The sequence below is a fragment of the Aquarana catesbeiana genome, linkage group LG04 (genome assembly GCF_042186555.1).
Source record: "Aquarana catesbeiana isolate 2022-GZ linkage group LG04, ASM4218655v1, whole genome shotgun sequence".
NCBI classification, from domain to species: Eukaryota; Metazoa; Chordata; class Amphibia; order Anura; family Ranidae; genus Aquarana; species Aquarana catesbeiana.
This window is the reverse complement of record NC_133327.1, coordinates 497,723,145-497,740,789: the sequence shown is the minus strand read 5'-3', so window position 1 is coordinate 497,740,789 and position 17,645 is coordinate 497,723,145. Positions and strand designations below refer to the sequence as shown.

Sequence of the window (17,645 nt, the reverse complement as noted above, 5' to 3'; positions counted from 1 at the left end):
GCTCTCATTTGGTGGTGGTTAATCACCACTGGGTTTTTTATTGTTTGCTAAACAAACAAAAAAAGACAGAGTTTTGAAAAAAGAATAAAAATAAGTTTTCCAGAAGTTTCTGTTATTAAATTTAGCAAATAAGTAATTTTTTATCTTCACTTATGTGCGCTGATAGGCTGCTCTGATGGGCACTGATGTGGCTGCCCTGATAGGCGGCACTGATTGGCACAAATAGGCGGCACAGATAGGCAGCACTGATTGGCCCAGATAGGCGGCGCTGATTGGCACAGATAGGCGGGGCTGATTGGCACTGCACTTATATGATGTTCAGTTCCCTGATTATCAGTGTAAACAATATGCTGACAGCTTTGCGGTTATCAGCTTTCCTTTTCTCACACAGAGACAGCATGTGAGGAAAGGACTACTGTTAACTAACAAGTCTGTTTACATGTGATTAACTGTGATTGGACACAGCATGGTAAAGAGCCTGTTGTGATTGGCTTTTTACCACCATCTGTAATCAGCTATGTCATAAGGACACAACATGTGTGGGGGGATTGTTCTCAAAGGATGCCCATGGATGCCCTCCCATAACTAGAGAGCTGCTCTGTCGCCGTCTTCCAGCTATAGTGCGGTAATCAGACAGTTAAAAATATTTTGCACTGAAATAGCAGTTTTCACTGTATACATGGGTACATAGTTTGTCAGGTTGAAAAATAACATTAGTTCAACCAATTACAAAAAAAACACACAAATACAAAATCAATGTATACTATGACCCGCAGTGAGGTTGTATCTGTGATTTTTGTGTGCTTTACCTGCGGTTTTAGCCACCGCCCTATAGACTTTCTATTAGGTCACAAGTTTTTGCCAGTTTCTGAAAGTGCACAAAAGATGAGGCATGCAGGACTTTTGGTTTGCTTTCAGAAAACGTGGGAAAAACGTGTCCTAATGCAAAGTCCATAAAACCGCAATTAAAGCCCACAGAAATCATGGATATACCAGTGCTGTGGCCAAGCCGCAGCGCACCACTCTGAAAGTAGTCTTAACTTTGCTTAGGAGCCCTACATACCAACTTTTACAAGATAGCAGTTAAAATTATTTACCCGTGTCCAATATGTCTCCTTTTAATAGAATAATAATAAAAAAACCCTCACTTTTTTCTAATTCTTAATTTTGCTTTAAACATGTTCAAGGCATATTCACACATCAGATAACAGTTCTGTGTCACAATAGGTCCTTCATAAGCTTTTATCCTGCAGAAATGATGCTGTCAGATTAGGGATGTGATGGGAGAGAGTGAGATATATGGGTAGGCTGATAAATCTGACACTGCACATGTTTTAAAAAGACCTTGAAGTCTTTCTAAATCTTAGCAATTAGCTCAGATAAGCTTTATAAAAGTAGAAAGACAGACAAACCATATATATATATTTGCAGCTTGCAGGCTTCTCAAAGCAGAACACCAGAAAACAGCTAAACACACAGTTAAAACATACAAATGTATATTGTGTATATGTTCTTTCCTACTAGTTTAGCATTATAATTTGTTAGGTTAGCATTATCTTTCCTAGATCTCACTGATAGAAGTATTGATTCTGATTCACTGTCCAATGAAGGGGCTGGAGACAAGGGACATATAAAGCTGCATTGCTGAACCAATAAGGCAAATAATCCATCTGGCTGTGCAGTGCTGAAAATGCGTCTAAAGAAAAAACTGCTAAACAAATTAATTGTAACTCTACTAAAATTGCAGTTACAATTCTAAGCCATAGAACAAAAGTGATGCTAAAGTCTTGTTATGTTTGTTATTTTTAAATAACAAAAAAGTCATACTTACCTGTAAAGTGGTTTTACACAGAGCAGCCCCAATCTTACTCTTGTCTGGTCCCTCTTCTGCCCTTCTGGCCCCTCCCTCCCGTTGAGTGCCCCCACAGCAAGCAGCTTGCTATGGGGACACCCGAGCCACAGCTCCCTGTGTCCATTCAGACACTGAGCCGTGGCCCGACTCTGCCCCCTCACTTCTCATTGGCTTAGCAACTTTGACTCACAGTAGCGTGAGCCAATGGTGCTCCGCTGTTGTCTCAGCCAATCAGGAGGGAGAGTCCGGGCCAGCCAAGTCTCTCGTGCAACATCGCTGGATCGAGATGGGCTCAGGTAAGTATTAGGGGGAGGGTGGAGAGAGGAGCTGCTGCACACAGAAGGTTTCTATCTTAATGCATAGAATGCACTAAAATAAAAAACCTTCTACCTTTACAACCACTTTAACTTTTTGCAAAAGAAATACTAGAAACTCTACAAAAGGGCTTTCTCCTGACACGCTCTTTGTTTTAAAATAAAAATCTTGTAGAGCGGTGGTCAGAAACTTGTTGATCACTGGCAGGTGACAGGTAGATCACATCCCCTCCTCGCCAACCCCTGGAACCTGGTCTAGAGCAGGGACAACATGTGCTGGAACGGATACTGTGTATTTTTCTCTTGGGGCAGCTGAAAACCAGCTTCTCCTCCTTTCCCTTCTGCCAGCATTCATATTCTGCAGGGTGGAACTATGGGGGTTCAGTTTCAGTAAATGCTGCCCCTCCTATGCAGGTTCCCTTTCTTTCTACTACCTGGGCCCCTCTGTAGGCTCCCCTGCAGCTTTAAATCTTTTACATGAATAAATAAAAGCTGATCTTCGTAAGCACCCCTATCAGTAGTGTATGGTTTATCTCAATAACGCTGATGCATTCTGCTGGAGAGCTTCTTTTGAAAAAACATAACTACTTCCTGGATCACCAGATGAAAATAGCCTAAAAAACAAATGCAGCCATCACATCTAACAATTTAATCTGCAAAATAATATGTTGGGTTTAATACTGCTTTAAGGTAGGCCAAGTTTATATTTTTACAGTGATACTTATTTTATCATATTGTTTTGTAAGATTTTCTTACTAAATAGTTAGGCCTTGCTAGTGAATAAAAAAAAAAGGTGCTGAACCCCGATCTTTGATTGCTCATTTTGGTCAGATAGATCTCCCCCTCTCAAGCGTTGCCTACCCCTGCTTTAGAGTGCTGCTGTTTTTGTGTTTTTTTTTGTTTTTTGTTTTTTGTTTTGTGCTGAAATATGCATACATTATTACATTTTCTAATAGCTAATGTTACACTTTATCTTTTATTGCAGAAGAAAAGCCTGACTGCTCAACAGCCCGATGTGAAGTACAGTTTTCTCCACGGTGTGCAGAGGACTCTGTCCTCATCGAAGGCTATGCACCTCCTGGTGAATGCTGCCCCCTGCCCAGCCGTTGTGTATGTAGCCCATCAGGATGCCTGAGAAAAGTCTGCCAGCCTGGCTATCTCAATATACTTGTGTCAAAAGCATCAGGCATGCCAGGGGAATGCTGTGACTTGTATGAATGCAAACCAGGTAATACAGCTTGGGTTTAATTATATTCACAAGCACAAATAAATGCACACCTTATATGCCCAGACATTTTTGTCCTTTATGCATTGCTGTAATGGACGAGTTCACCCCTGCCTCTTTTGTCAGTAATCTAGCAGTCTTATGCCCCGTACACACGGTCGGACTTTGTTCGGACATTCTGACAACAAAATCCTAGGATTTTTTCCGACGGATGTTGGCTCAAACTTGTCTTGCATACACACGGTCACACAAAGTTGTCAGAAAATCCGATCGCTCTAAACGCGGTGACGTAAAACACGTACGTCGGGACTATAAACGGGGCAGTGGCCAATAGCTTTCATCTCTTTATTTATTTTGAGCATGCGTGGCACTTTGTCCGTCGGATTTGTGTACACACGATCGGAATTTCCGACAATGGATTTTGTTGTCGGAAAATTTTATCTCCTGCTCTCCAACTTTGTGTGTCGGAAAATCCAATGGAAAATGTCCGATGGAGCCCACACATGGTCAGAATTTCCGACAACAGGTTCCGATCGGACATTTTCCATCGGAAAATCCGACCGTGTGTATGGGGCATTAGAATAGCTTATGATAGAGCAAATAAATGATCAAAAACACCCACTGCATGCAGTTAGTGATATTTTAAAAGTTAAATGTAACAAAAGCCAGTACTGAAAAGTTGTGCCACAAATCAGACTTCAAGCCTTCTTTTTTGTTTTTCGGTCCAATGCTGCATCTGTCCCCCGGCGCCTCTAACACTGATAACCACTGATCGCTCAGTTCACACAACTCCCCGAGCAGAAAGCTGGAGACTGTCAGTCACAGTTGTCTGCTCTGCTCCCTCCTCGCTCGCTGGGGCGCTGGGCTGTGGAGGGGGCAGGAGCGGCCAGCTCAGGCTCTCGGCTTCTCTCACTGAGAGACTGAGCCGGGTGTCGGTCCAGGGATCTGGGTGGATCCTGACTCCATGGTCGTGATAACGCCAAGCCTGGACCAGCTCTGTGAGGTCAGCAGAGAGCAGACTTCAGCCCGCTCTCTGCTAAAAACGGGTCACAGGAGTGCAGAACGAACTACACTCTTGTGATCCATAGGAGAAGTACAGCCAAACGAGCTTTGGCAATACTTCTCCTTTAAAGCACGATAAACAGCATAGTGCTTCTGCAGTGTAATTTGTCTCTCTCAATGCTGTAAAATACCTTGATGATCCTGCCTGTTCCTGTGTCCTCCTAGGTGTGCTGACCACGGTAATCATGGCTGCTGATCTATGATACCTTGGTCAGTTAATGTGCCTCCATCATCCCGCAGTCACCCCCTCTCCCTCCCTTTCTCTGCCTATCAGCTCAGTAGTGTGTGTGTGAGCCATCTCCCCCCTGGATTGTCAAAAATTACACTTGTTTGTATTACAATGCTGTTGTTTTAAAGTGAATGTGTATGCACAAAATATTTCCTTTAAGTCTTTATACAAAGATGCACCCCGCAGTGATATTTGCATCACACAAACGCCTACTACATTATCCAGCTTACACTTAAGTACTTGTGACTGTTTAAACAGAGTTCTTATGCATTTCTCTTTGAACATTTTTGTTACCTTCTGGAAGGTGTAACCTTTGCTAATGAAGGGTGTCACAATTTACTACACTCTTTATGTAACTCACATTAGAATCTTTTTTTTTTTTTTTCAATAGTTTTTATTGGTTTTCTCAAAAGAAATAGAAAACATTGTTACATTTTGTTGTACAGTATAACATAGATGGAAGGAAGGGTCATATACAAAGACAATGGCAGCGTCTGAAACGCAATTGTCTTTAGACAGCAGAAGCAGTAGCAATGCTGATGCAACAACATGGGTACCACCCACCACCTCCAGACACACCATATGGGAGCTAACTGTCGAGAGATGGAAGGTGGTATGGCCAGCCTGTTTTCTTTCTGTATTTTAACTAAAAAATTGTTTGAAAGAATTACCGCGAGAGACAATACATCTAAGGTAAACATTGGAAACAAGATAGGATAAGGACATTCGCAATATGCTTGCCCATACGGGATATGACCCTCAACTAGAATAGCAACTAAAGAATATATTATACATGAACACTTTAAAAGGTCAGAGGTCAAGAGATAGTTCCAGGAAATGGGGAGAAGCCTCCCCTCCCAACGGGAGAGGGTCTCCTGCTAGGAGGTATATCCTGTAACTTAACCTGATTGAAAGATCTCAATAATCAAAAGATCATATTTGAAAACAGAATAGAGATAAGAAGAGTTGAGAACCAAGAACAGAGGAGAAGAAAATAGATTTGGGCAGCATAGATAAGATAAAGGCACCATGGGGCATCAGACATTGTGTTCCAACAAATTGGTTCATAGGGGTTGATGTATGTATGTACTCCAGGGTTCCCATACCGCCTCATATGCTTGGGAAGAGGCCATCAAAACACTGACCACCTTCTCCTGGACCATTAACCAAGATATCTTTCATTTTGCTGCAGCATAGCACACCTTTGGCTGTTTCCAGGCGTGGGCGATAGTAATTTTTGAACCCAACAGAATGAAGTGAATGAGTTTCAATAGATTTTTAGAGCATCCGACCAGCTTACTGTTGAGCAAGGCAATCTTGGGGGTTTTAGGAATTGCGTGATCCTGCGCAGCAAACCAAAGATCCTGTTCTAAAAGCCCCTAATGCGGGGACATTCCCACCAGGTATGGAAGAGGGATCCCACATGGCCATACCCTCGAAAACATAGTGGGGATGTGCCTGGGAAATTTTAGCCAGTTGGGTAGGAACCAGATACCATCTTCTAATTGTTTTGACACTTGCTTCGTCATTGAGATATTTACAATTCCCTTAAATGCTGATCTCCATATCCTGCTCCCAGCTAAGTGCATATGGTGGCTTTCCCAAAGTCTCTGCCAGAGAGGCGTAAATAAGGGAGATGCCTCCCCTCTGGTCTATTATCTGCAAACAACACTGCTTGTAAGCTGTGAATCTGCTGTGAGAGAGGAGATGATGTCATATTAGATGCAATCTAAATCTTTTAGATTGTGCCTATAAATTAGAAATGCCCCAATGGGTTGCTGTTAAAGGGCCTGTGAAGACATAAAATGCCCAATCCTAAAAAGGCTCTATTAGTCCACCATTGGAAAGCACAAATGTCCTGCCCTGGGGGAAATTGGGGATTGTGGAAGAGGTGCGTTAATGGCCTAAGTCCGGAGACCAGTGCAGGTGATTTGTGTAAAGAGTCACAAAGAACCATAGAATGGTAAAGAGTGGGGGGTCAATTTTGATGGCCTACTCTTGGGGGGGGGGGGGTCCAAACCAAGAAATCAGTGGTGTGTTTAGGGATAGCCTGTCTCTCCATGTCCACCCACTCTGGTTTCTGCCCTTGAGAATAGACTGTAGAGAACTGCGCTATTTGGGCTGCATGATATTGCCAGGGAATAGGAACCCCTAATCCTCCTTGATTTTGGTTTCTAAATAATACACTTTGAGGACATCTATAGCCTTTAGAACCCCAAATAAAGCAAACTACCTGAGATTAAAATTTTTGAAGGTGAGGTTTCTGAAATAGAATCGGGAGGTAACAGAAGAAGTACAGCAACCTGCGGAGGAGTGTCATTTTAACAGAGTTAACCCTTCCCAACCAGGAGATGTGTCGTCGTAACCAACTGGTCAAGTCTGCCCCTAGCTTCTTATACAGAGGAGGATAATTGACCTTATAAAGCTGGTCCACGCTAGCTACCAAACTGACTCCCAAATAAGGGATAGAGATATTACTCCATGCAAATGAAAAATGGCTCTTAAGTCGTTCAAATAGGGAGGTAGGGATATTGATGTTCAGTGCTATGGATTTGGCCATGTTGACATGCAGACCTGCGATCCTCCCAAACGCTTTTAGGAGACTGAAGACGTTAGGGGTTGATGTGAGAGGGGAGGTGAGAGAAAGCAGTAGATTGTCCGCAAAAAGAGCACATTTGTGGGAGCATTGGCCCTCATCGAACTCCACGAATGTCCGGGGTATTCCTAATGGCTAAATCCAGAGTTTCAATTGTGATGGCAAAAATGATGGGGGATAAATGGCATCCTTGTCTTGTCCCCATGTATATTGGAAAGGGGTCTGAGTAATGGCCTTGTAATTTTACCTGTGCACTTGGGTTTGAATATAAAGCCTGTAGGACCCATATAAAATGCAGACCTGTCTATCATCTGTCTAGAATATCAAATAAGTAAGGCCATTCTATCGTGTCAAATGCTTTTTTGTAGGCCAACCGATAGTAAAAAGCCTTCCTGATGTGCTCCCCCATCCCAGTTAGCTTGTAGAAAGGAGATGATATTCACTCTACGTAGTTGATCCAGACCCTGTCTTCCTGGAATGAAGCCCAGCTGGTCTTTATGGATATAACCTATTATGAAGGCTGACAGTCTATTGCCCATGATTTTGTTTAGGATTTTAAGATCATTGTTGATCAACGATATGAGCCTATAGTTGCTGATCTCCTGGTCTTTTCCCGGTTTGGGAATAACAGAAATGTAGGCCATGTTAGCTTAATTTTCCAATGTGGCCCCCCCTGCAGGGAATTAAAGAAGCGACTCAAACATGTAGAAAGCTTGGATGCAAAAGATTTGTAAAAGCATGAAGAGAACCCGTCCGGGCCTGGGGCTGAAATCGTAAGATTTTTAATGACCTCCAAAATCTCTGCATCTCCTATGGGTTTTTCAAGTTCTGAGCTGTGATCCTTTTGCAATTTTGGAAGCAGGATAGCATCAAGGAACTCGAAAATGAGGATGGGTCTGACTTCCTCATCTGCCTTATATAGCTTAGAATAGAAGTTATGGAATGCTGCCATGATCCTTTGAGGATTCTGTGTGAGTGAGCGCTTAGAATCTCATATTTTGGGGAAAGAAAATGAGGTGTCAGCCTGGCAGCCAGCCTAGGGCCTATTTTATCCTTGTGTAGCTAGACACACGCACTGGACCATCTTAGGCTTTTTTAAGCCTGAGTGGTCAGGGCCAGATTGAGGTCTAAGCGACTTGGGGGTGGGGTTACATCTGCGGTCGTTAGACAATTTCTGAAAAAAAGGGGACCCTAGAAAGGGGAACCTTTTATACCCCCCGGTACAGCGGGACTTTATAAGCGAACAACAGAAACAGGCATTTTTTAAAATTATATTATTTATTGAAAATTGCTTAAAAAGCATAAAAAACATGGTAAAGATCTAACATAAATCTATACACAAAATTGTGCAAAATGCATCAGTTTTTTCTTATAGTGTATTTTTTACAACTCAGATTATGAACACCTATTTCTCCATAGGCCTGACATGTTTCAGGACGATGTCCCTTCTTCAGAAGCGTTTTTAGGAGAGAAACAGATAGATGTATTCTGAAAAACAGGTAAGATAGGTTTGAACATAGAAAAATTATTCAGGGCAAGAAGTCCACATTATGGCATATGGAAGTGTCCAATATACATACCAGTATTCAATTTTTGAGGCGAGTTGTATAAGAATATGCCAAAGAACCATTTTTTCTTGTGAAGAAAAAAGTAATAAAGTAAATAATTTTCAACCGCCAATTGTCCACCAATGGGAATGGTGGTCTCCATTCGGGCCAGGAGAAACCCACACAAAGGCCCCCAAGAGAGAGGACGGACCCCGCCACATCCACAGTAGAACCCTGGGAAATAATTCAAATGATTTTATTTTAATACACTTTGTTGTAGGATTTAAGAAGTGTCTTGTCAGATAACTATATAGACTATGTAAGCTATGTAAAAAAGGCTGCTCTTCCTGTAGTCCCAGTATTAAGGCTTACTGCTTTGTATTTTTTGTTTGTTTTTTTTTTTTTTTGAAGAAAAAAAAAAATAGACAAAATATTAGATATAATTTCTGGAACTCACATTCTAAATTGAGTATGTTAGCCTGCCGTTCCCTTTGGAGCTTGGGGGTCATTTGAATGATCTTTCCCCTAATGACTGCCCTAAGACTTGCCGGGAGACTTCTCCATTGTCATTAACCCAAAAGTATTCACCTATGTCTTTATACAATATCGTGCATTGGACAGGATCACTTAAGAGGGATTCATTTAGGCGCCAATGGAACATGCCTTTATGGTTTCATAAGGATCATGAATACCAGCGAGTGGTCTGACAACAGAGAATCTCTAATGAACAACTTCGTAACCAGTGGGATGGCATGGGCAGCAATAAAAATGTAGTCTAATTCTAGCAAGTGTTTGGTGTGGTGCAGAAAAATAGGTGTAGTCCCTTGACGTCGGGTTACATTCCCTCCAAATGTCCACCAAACCCCAAGCGTGTATAAGCTTAGCAGTTTTCAAGCTCTGCTTGGGAGGATGCAGAAGGCGAGAGCCACCTCCCCCTGCTTTGTTTAACATCTGATCCAGTGCTACATTAGAATCCCCTCCCATCCCCTCCCATGATAATCGTGCCCACCAAGTGGGGAGAAAGGATATCCATCATGGAGTCAAAGAACTGTGCTTGGCCTAAGGGGCATAATAGGAAACGAGGGTATACTGGGTCCCTTATAGTGAGCCCGCTATTGGAATGTATCTACCCTCAGGATCCCTGATTTTCTGAGAGGGAGAGAAGGTAGCTCTTTTAGAAAAGAAAATTCCCACCCCTTTAGTTTTATCCTCTGCATTGGCTAAATAAAATTGCGGGAATCTAGGGTGAAGACATTTTGGGTTGAAATGCTTAGGGAAATGAGTCTCTCTTGAAGAAGAAGCACCTCTATCTGCTGTGAATGGGAATGTTGAAAGTATTTTCTTCTTTTTAAGGGGAAATTTAAATCCTGAACATTGTGGGAAGCTATGCGGATAGGCTGGGGAGTTTCATCACTCGTAACCATGGACCAGAAAGGGCATCACACTCACAACTAGGCAGAGGCTTACCTTCCGCCACATGCACTTGCCCATGGTTTGCTCGATCCCAGTTGAGGTTCGAGCAACACACTGGAGCTGCATGTTATCCTGTCTGTTCCAATGCCCGTAGTTTAAAACTAAAGTTATAAGTATAGGGGGTCATGAGGGCTCTAAAAACTGAATGTGTAAATAACCCCCCAGAATTCAAAGAAACAATGGGTCTCATCCAAGAGAAACCATGGGGAAGCCTCTTCCAGGTCTCTTGGATGCGAGCCCATCCTAACTAGCAAGTAATTGCCTACTATTATAAAAATTTTGCTTAAAGTCCGACCTTGGGTCGCAGGTCAAAGAATAGAACACTAAATGTAGAAAAAAAAAAGTCCCCCAACTAGCAAGGCCTAATAAAGAACCATGAGGCCCTGAGGAACAATCAGTCAAAGTGTTACGATTCCCAGACCGGAATCAAAAAGTGAGATGTAACCAGAGAACCCTTTAAGGGGGTGACAGTCCTTGGATACCTTCTTTTGCTGTTTTTGCCAGACTGGTTTAATTGGACTTGATGGTGAAGAACGCTTGGTGTAGCCGACATTCTTGTGGGTCGATGTTGATTGCGGGTCTTCAGTTATCAGACCCAGCTGTAGCAGGAGGCGTTCCCCCTCTTGAAAAAAACAGAATCCATGTGTTTTGTTCTTGAAAGTGAGAGACAGGCGCAAAGGAAAAGACCACCAATATTTTAGAGGACCTGGAGAAGCGGTTTGAGCGCCCTTCTCTCCTGGATGGTATAAGGAGACAAGTCTGCATATATTTGGACCGGGTGACCTTGGATTGTCAGTTGGACTTCCTCACTTGATATGCGCATGATTTCTTCTTTCACTTGGTAAAAATGTGGTTTAACCACTACATCTCTGGGCAGGCCATCCGTCCGAGGTGGTTGGAGTGCTCTATGAGCCCTGTCCAGCTCCAGCCGGTCCTCTGGTAAATCAGGGAAGAGTTCCTTAATAAAAGTGTGGACCGTTGACTGAACATCTTTGCATGTTTCAGGGAGACCTCTGATGCAGAAGTTGTATCGCCTTAAGCAATTTTCCAAGTCATCTATTTTGGACATAGCAGTGTCTAGGTGATCCTGTAGCTCCTGTATACAATCTGTGTTTTGATTGGTTCTCAGAATCATTTGTTCTACTTTATTTTCTTCTATTCTGGAGCCTAGATTCTGAAGGTCCGCCCGAGGCTGTCTGTGCTAACTCCATGGATAACATCTTGGAGAAGGTGCTCAACACAACAGAAAATTCCATAGGGGCAGCTGGAGGTGTATGACCCAAGATAGCTGCCATAGCAGAGCTTGCATTATAGTCACTCATGGGGGTGAGCAGTTCATTCATGGTTCTCTCAATTAGAGATTCAGTGGAGGCGGGGGACAGTGAGCAGGGGAGAGGAGTACTTAACTCACAGGCTGCATGATCTGTGAAATCTGCTGTGCTCCGTCTGTGCCTTCCTCCATTTCCTCTCCATTGTCTGCTGGAGCATGCTGCAAGGCCAGTACCATCTTGCAATCCCCGGGGCTCAGGGAGCTGAACCCGGGCTAACGAGACAGGTCCCTCCGGGCTGACCCTGATGACATAAGGGGTGATACTGGGTGTCCCAGCAAGCGATGGGGACCGTGGGAGCTCACATAGGCTCAGGCTGCTAGTGGCAATGGGGCTGGATGTGCTGGGTCAGGACGGAGCTCCGAGTCTACGCAGCCATACTCTGGAGCTCTGCGCACATTAGAATTTTTTAACCGGTACTAACCAGTTGTGTTTTTTATTTTTATTATTTTTAGGCCTCACTTACACTAGTGGATTTTTGGGGGTGGGGGGTTCCTTTCAGCAAGCAACACTAGTGTATACTAGCCCTTATTCCCATTTACAAGGACCAAATTTCAAGTCATTTTTAGAAGTTGCTTTTGTTTTCGTGCACATGGTTTAGTGTGATTGTACAAATTCCCTTTAATTTTGCTGTTAATTTTTTTTTGCAAGTATTTATATCACCCTATCAATTTACACAACAGTCTATGTACTACAGTTGCATCAATCCCTGCTCTTAAGGAGCTTACGGTCTAAGGCCGGCCAAAGACGGTTCAAATCTGCTGCTGAACAGGCTGAAATACGAACCATGTATGGGCATGCTGAATGTACTCAAGTTGATTGGCCCCCCGGCCAGGAAAATACAATGGCTCGGCTCCGTCTTTGGCTGGCCTAAAATACCAATCTCACACAATCACATTCACACACACCAGTGCAAATTCACACAGAAACCAATTAACCAACCTAGTAAATCCACATCCTATTGTTCATATCTTGGCTTGGTAAACATAATTTCTTTAGGCCTCATGCACACTGGATGCTTTTAGAGCCTATGCACACTGGGGCGGGGGGCGGCGTCGGCGGTAAAACGCCGCTATTATTAGCGGCGTTTTACCGTCGGTATGCGGCCGCTAGCGGGGGGGTTTTACCCCCCCGCTAGCGGCCGAGAAAGGGTTAAATACCACCGCAAAGCGCCTCTGCAAAGGCGCTTTGCCGGCGGTATAGCCGCGCCGTCCCATTGATTTCAATGGGCAGGAGCGGTAAAGGAGCGGTATACACACCGCTCCGAAGATGCTGCTGGCAGGACTTTTTTTACCGTCCTGCCAGCGCATCGCTCCAGTGTGCAAGCCCTCGGGGCTTGCACACTGGATACACAGCAGCGGCACTTTCGGGGCGGTTTGCAGGCGCTATTATTAGCGCAATAGCGCCTGCAAACCACCCCAGTGTGCAAGGGCTCTTACAGTTGCTATTTTTGGCTCCAGATGTTTTTTTCTGCAGCCAGTAAACGCAGTGGGTTTTTAAGAGGAGTTTTTCAGCTGTAAAAATGCTCTAACTCTGATAAAAGCTGAAAAACATGGCTATTCAGCCTTTATCAGTGCTTTTGAGCTATAAGCTTTTATAACATAGTTACAGTTGTATAGTTGTAGGCAAGGCTGAAAAAAAACACAAGTCTATCAAGTCCGGCCTAGGTGTTTGATTTCATGTCGGTATTACATTGTATATCCCTGTATTTTGTGGTTGTTCAGGTGCTTATCTAATAGTTTTTTAATTTATCGATGCTCCCTGCTGAAACCACTGCCTGTGGAAGATAATTCCACATCCTTACCGCTCTTACAGTAAAGAACCCTCTACGCAGTTTAAGGTTAAACCGCTCTTCTTATTTTAGTGAATGCCCACGTGTCTTATTAAATTTCTTTTTGCAGAAAAATGTTATCCCTATTGTGGGGTCACCAATACGGTATTTGTACATTAAAATCATATCCCCTCTAAAGCGTCTCTTCTCCAGAGAGAATAAGTTCAGTGCTCATAACCTTTCCTCTTAACTAATGTGCTCCAGTCCCTTTATTGGTTGTGTTGTCCTTCTCTGGACTCTCTCCAGTTCCAGCAAATCCTTCCCCAGGACTGGTGCCCAGAACTGAACGGCATACTCCAGGTGCGGCCGGACCAGAGCCTTGTAGGCTACTTTCACCCTGGGGCTTAGGGGGCATCAACAGTAAAGCACTGCTATTCGGCCCTAGCGGGGCACTTTTAACCCACACTAGTGGCCGAAAAAGGGTCAAAACCGCCCGCAAAGTACCGCTGCAGCGGTGTTTTGCCGGCGGTTCGGCGGCGCTGCCCATTGATTTCAATGGGCAGGGGTGCTTTAGGAACGGTGTGTACACCGCTCCTACAGCGCTGCAATGATACTGCTTGCAGGACTTTTTTTTACCGTCCTGCAAGCGCACCGCTCCAGTGTGAAAGCAGCCTTAGAGTGGGAGACTTATCGTTCCATCGCTGGAGTTAATCCCCCTTTTTAACCACTTAAGGACTGGGCCTATTTTTTAGACATTTTTTTTTGCTAGAAAATTACTTAGAACCCCCAAACATTATATAAAATTAAATGTTGGTTGTTGCAATACTTTGTCACACCGTATTTGCGCAGCAGACTTCGAAGCACACTTTTTTTGTGGAAAAAATACACTTTTTTAAATTAAATAAGACAACAGTAAAGTTAGCCCAATTTTTTTTATATTTTGAAAGATAATGTTACGCCGAGTAAATGAATACCCAATTTGTCACGCTTCAAAATTGCGCCCACTCGTGGACAAACCTTTACCCTTAAAAATCTCCATAGGGGACATTTAAAAATTCCTACAGGTTACCAGTTTTGAGTTACAGAGGAGATCTAGGGCTAGAATTATTGCTCTCGCTCTAACAATCGTGGTGATACTTCACATGTGTGGTTTGAACACCATTTTCATATGCGCACGCTACTCACGTATGCGTTCGCTTCTGCGCACGAGCTTGGCGGGACGGGGGCGCTTTAATTTTTTTTTTTTTATACTATTTATTTTACTTTTTATTTTTAATTTTGACACTGTCCTTTAAAAAAAAGGACACTTTTGGCTCACTTTTATTCCAATTTACAAGGAATGTAAACATCCCTTGTAATCTAAAAAAGCATGACAGGACCTCTCAAATATGAGATCTGGGGTCAAAAAGACCTCAGATCTCATATTTACACTAAAATGCAATAAAAAAAAAAAAAAAAGTCATTTAGAAAAAAAAAAAAAATCTCCTTTTTAAGAGCATTGGGCGGAAGTGATGTCACTTTCGCCAGTCAATGCTATGGAGCCAAGTGGGGGCCATTTTCCCCCTCACTCGGCAGCCAGATTCACAATGGAGCAGACGCGATTGTCTCCACCGCTACCAGCGGGTCTGGTAAGCGGCTGAAACCCCCGGAACGTGACAGGAGAGGGCTTCTCCCGCCCTCAATAAAAGTGATCTCACAGTGAATCCACCACAGAGACCACTTTTATCTGAAAGCGGATCGCTCGCTGAAGAGGAGGATACTGGGGTTGTGGCAGATAGCTGCTGCCATAACAACGATATTCCTCTTCAAAGAGCCTCCATATAATGACGGTGGGCGGTCCGTAAGTGGATGATGCATGCCGATATTCTGTTTGCTTTGCTTGCAGCAGCTTGGCATTGCATGCCATTGCTGAGCCTGTCATCTACTAGGACCTTCCCACCAGTGAGTAGATTGCATTAATATTTTTGCCACCAGAATGCATTATTTTACATTTTTCCACATTAAACCTCATTTGCCATGTTGCCCACCCCCTTAATTTGTTCAGATATTCTTGCAAGGTTTCCACATCCTGCGGAAGTGTTATTGCCCTCCTTAGCTTAGTATCGTTCGCAAATACACAGGTTGAGCTGTTTATCCCATCCTCCAGGTTGTTTATGAATAGATTAAATAGGATTGGTCCCAGGACAGAACCCTGAGGGACCCCACTGTCCACCCTGGAACATTCTGAGTATCCCCCCATTTATCACTACCCCCTGTCTCCCCTGTAGCCAGTTTTCAATCCATTTACTCACCCTATGGTCAATACGAACAGGACTCTACAGTAAAGGTTTATGGGGAACTGTATCAAATGCTTTTGCAAAATCCAGATACACCACGTCTACGGGCTTTCCTTTATCTAGATGGCAGCTCACCTCCTCATAGAAGGTTAATAGATTGGTTGGGCAAGAATAAACAGAGATGCTATGTCTAGCCAAAGAAACTCCTGATTACTGTTGTCAGAAGGTACAGGAAGCAGACAGGTCTCAAGATTTTTGGGCCCCATTTTGAAATCTGTAGAATGTGCTAGATGTACAGTCAGTTTTTGCTGCTTCGGCTACAAGGGAATGCTGTGTAATGTTTCAAAGTTCATATCCATGAAGTAGTTGCAAGCACCATGATCTATAATGGCTTGAACTGGGATAGTCTTTTTGAATATCTGCAGGGAGGTATGCAAAGCAACATATGCCAAGTTATTATCTGTGAAGCAGCAAGAGTTAGTTTATTCTCTGAGGTGCATCCAACCACCAGTGAAGAGGAGTTTGGCTTACTTGATCTCAGAGAGCAAGTCAGTATAACATGTCTTGTCTTCCCACAGTAGAAATACAGGTTAGACTATTGGGGCAAAGGGTTTCCTATGTAAAAAGTGTAAAGCGCTGGAGTCCAGTCTTCATAGGTTCTGCAGATATAGCAGGCATGCGATTAAATATACATGAACTCTTGGTAGTATCCAAATTAATCTAAGTTGGGGGTTGCTAAAGAAATTAAATTAAAGATAAAGAAAGTAGCAGATGCAGGCAGTGCTATAGACTGACTTGATGCAACCCTCCAACTGGCAATACCCCTTTTGTAAATTCTTGACAGCCAGGGTCAAAGTGGAGATCTGTTGACATAAAGGGGTTGATTTACTAAAACTGGAGGGTGCAAAATCTTGTGCAGCTCTGTTAGAAACCAATCAGCTTCTGGGGTTTATTTTGTCAAAGCTTAAATGAACAAGCTGAAGTTAGAAGCTGATTGGCTGCCATGCACAGCTGCACCAGATTTTGCCCACTCCAGTTTTAGTAAATCAACCTCAAAGTGTCCAGTGGTGAGGCACCCCTTTTGGACTCAGAGATAGCTAGATGGTATTGTCACATACCTGGTAGAGGCTGAGTTGACTAGAGGGCTTCCCTTGCACCTCCTGTCCAATACCCACTGCAATTGGTGAGAGGGTGTAGTAGGGTGAGGAGTGGCACAGGTGCCTTGGCACTATGTGTGATCAAATGACAGTCTGGATATTGGAGATGTCCAGACTGGATCTTGTGCAGCATGGGGGCACACCAATGGACCATAGGAAACCTGCAGGCGCAGGAGTCAAAGCCGTAGTTCATAACATTCAGGTAGCAGAGATACCAAATCCGAAGACGGGAGAAGGTTCAGAAGCCAGGTCAGAGTCAATATCAATAAACAAACAAATAGCGCAGGTTACATGGTTCGTGTTATATACAATTGTTGCTATAAAAATGTCCTTTTGAGCAATGCGCTCTTTGTGAGATGCAAACAGTCTATAGATAGGGCAGCCTTTTGATGGGAGGTGAAGCCGCTCCAAGTATGCAAAGGAAAAACAACAAGAAAGGTGCCTCTTAGTAAACTGTATATTTAATGGTGTATAAGCATTAAAAACACTCACATTAAAAACTTAGATAGTCCGGCATGGGGAGCTCAGTATAGGCATACAGGATTGCGTCCTCCTCTGTCCACAGTCTTATTCCTCTATTGCTGACGGCTGGTCCGTGTGGCAGAAGCTTCCGGTATCAGTGATTGTCCAGAACGAGGCTTGGGCACCGCCGAGTAGTCAATTGGGAAGCTAGCTAGCTTGAGAAAGGAGCGCGCTCGAGTGCGCATGCTCTGAAACGCGTCGCCTTACGGCAGTACAGCACATACTTTGGATGTGCGTCCCAGCCTCCCAGCCTCCCAATTGACTACTCGGCGGTGCCCAAGCCTCGTTCTGGA

At 43.6% G+C, this 17,645-nt stretch overlaps 1 protein-coding gene across 4 annotated transcripts in view; it reads left to right on the top strand.

Moving 5' to 3' along the window:
• Positions 1–17,645, top strand: part of CRIM1 (cysteine rich transmembrane BMP regulator 1) — a 1,688,666-nt gene that overhangs the window by 522,790 nt on the left and 1,148,231 nt on the right. For 3 of the 4 annotated variants that reach the window (XM_073627706.1, XM_073627710.1, XM_073627708.1), the window contains exon 3: positions 3,152–3,394. The exons of the other annotated variant lie outside the window; for it this stretch is intronic. In XM_073627706.1, the coding sequence (XP_073483807.1) occupies positions 3,152–3,394 (243 nt within the window). The remainder of the gene's footprint in view (positions 1–3,151; positions 3,395–17,645) is intronic. 4 annotated transcript variants of the gene reach the window in all.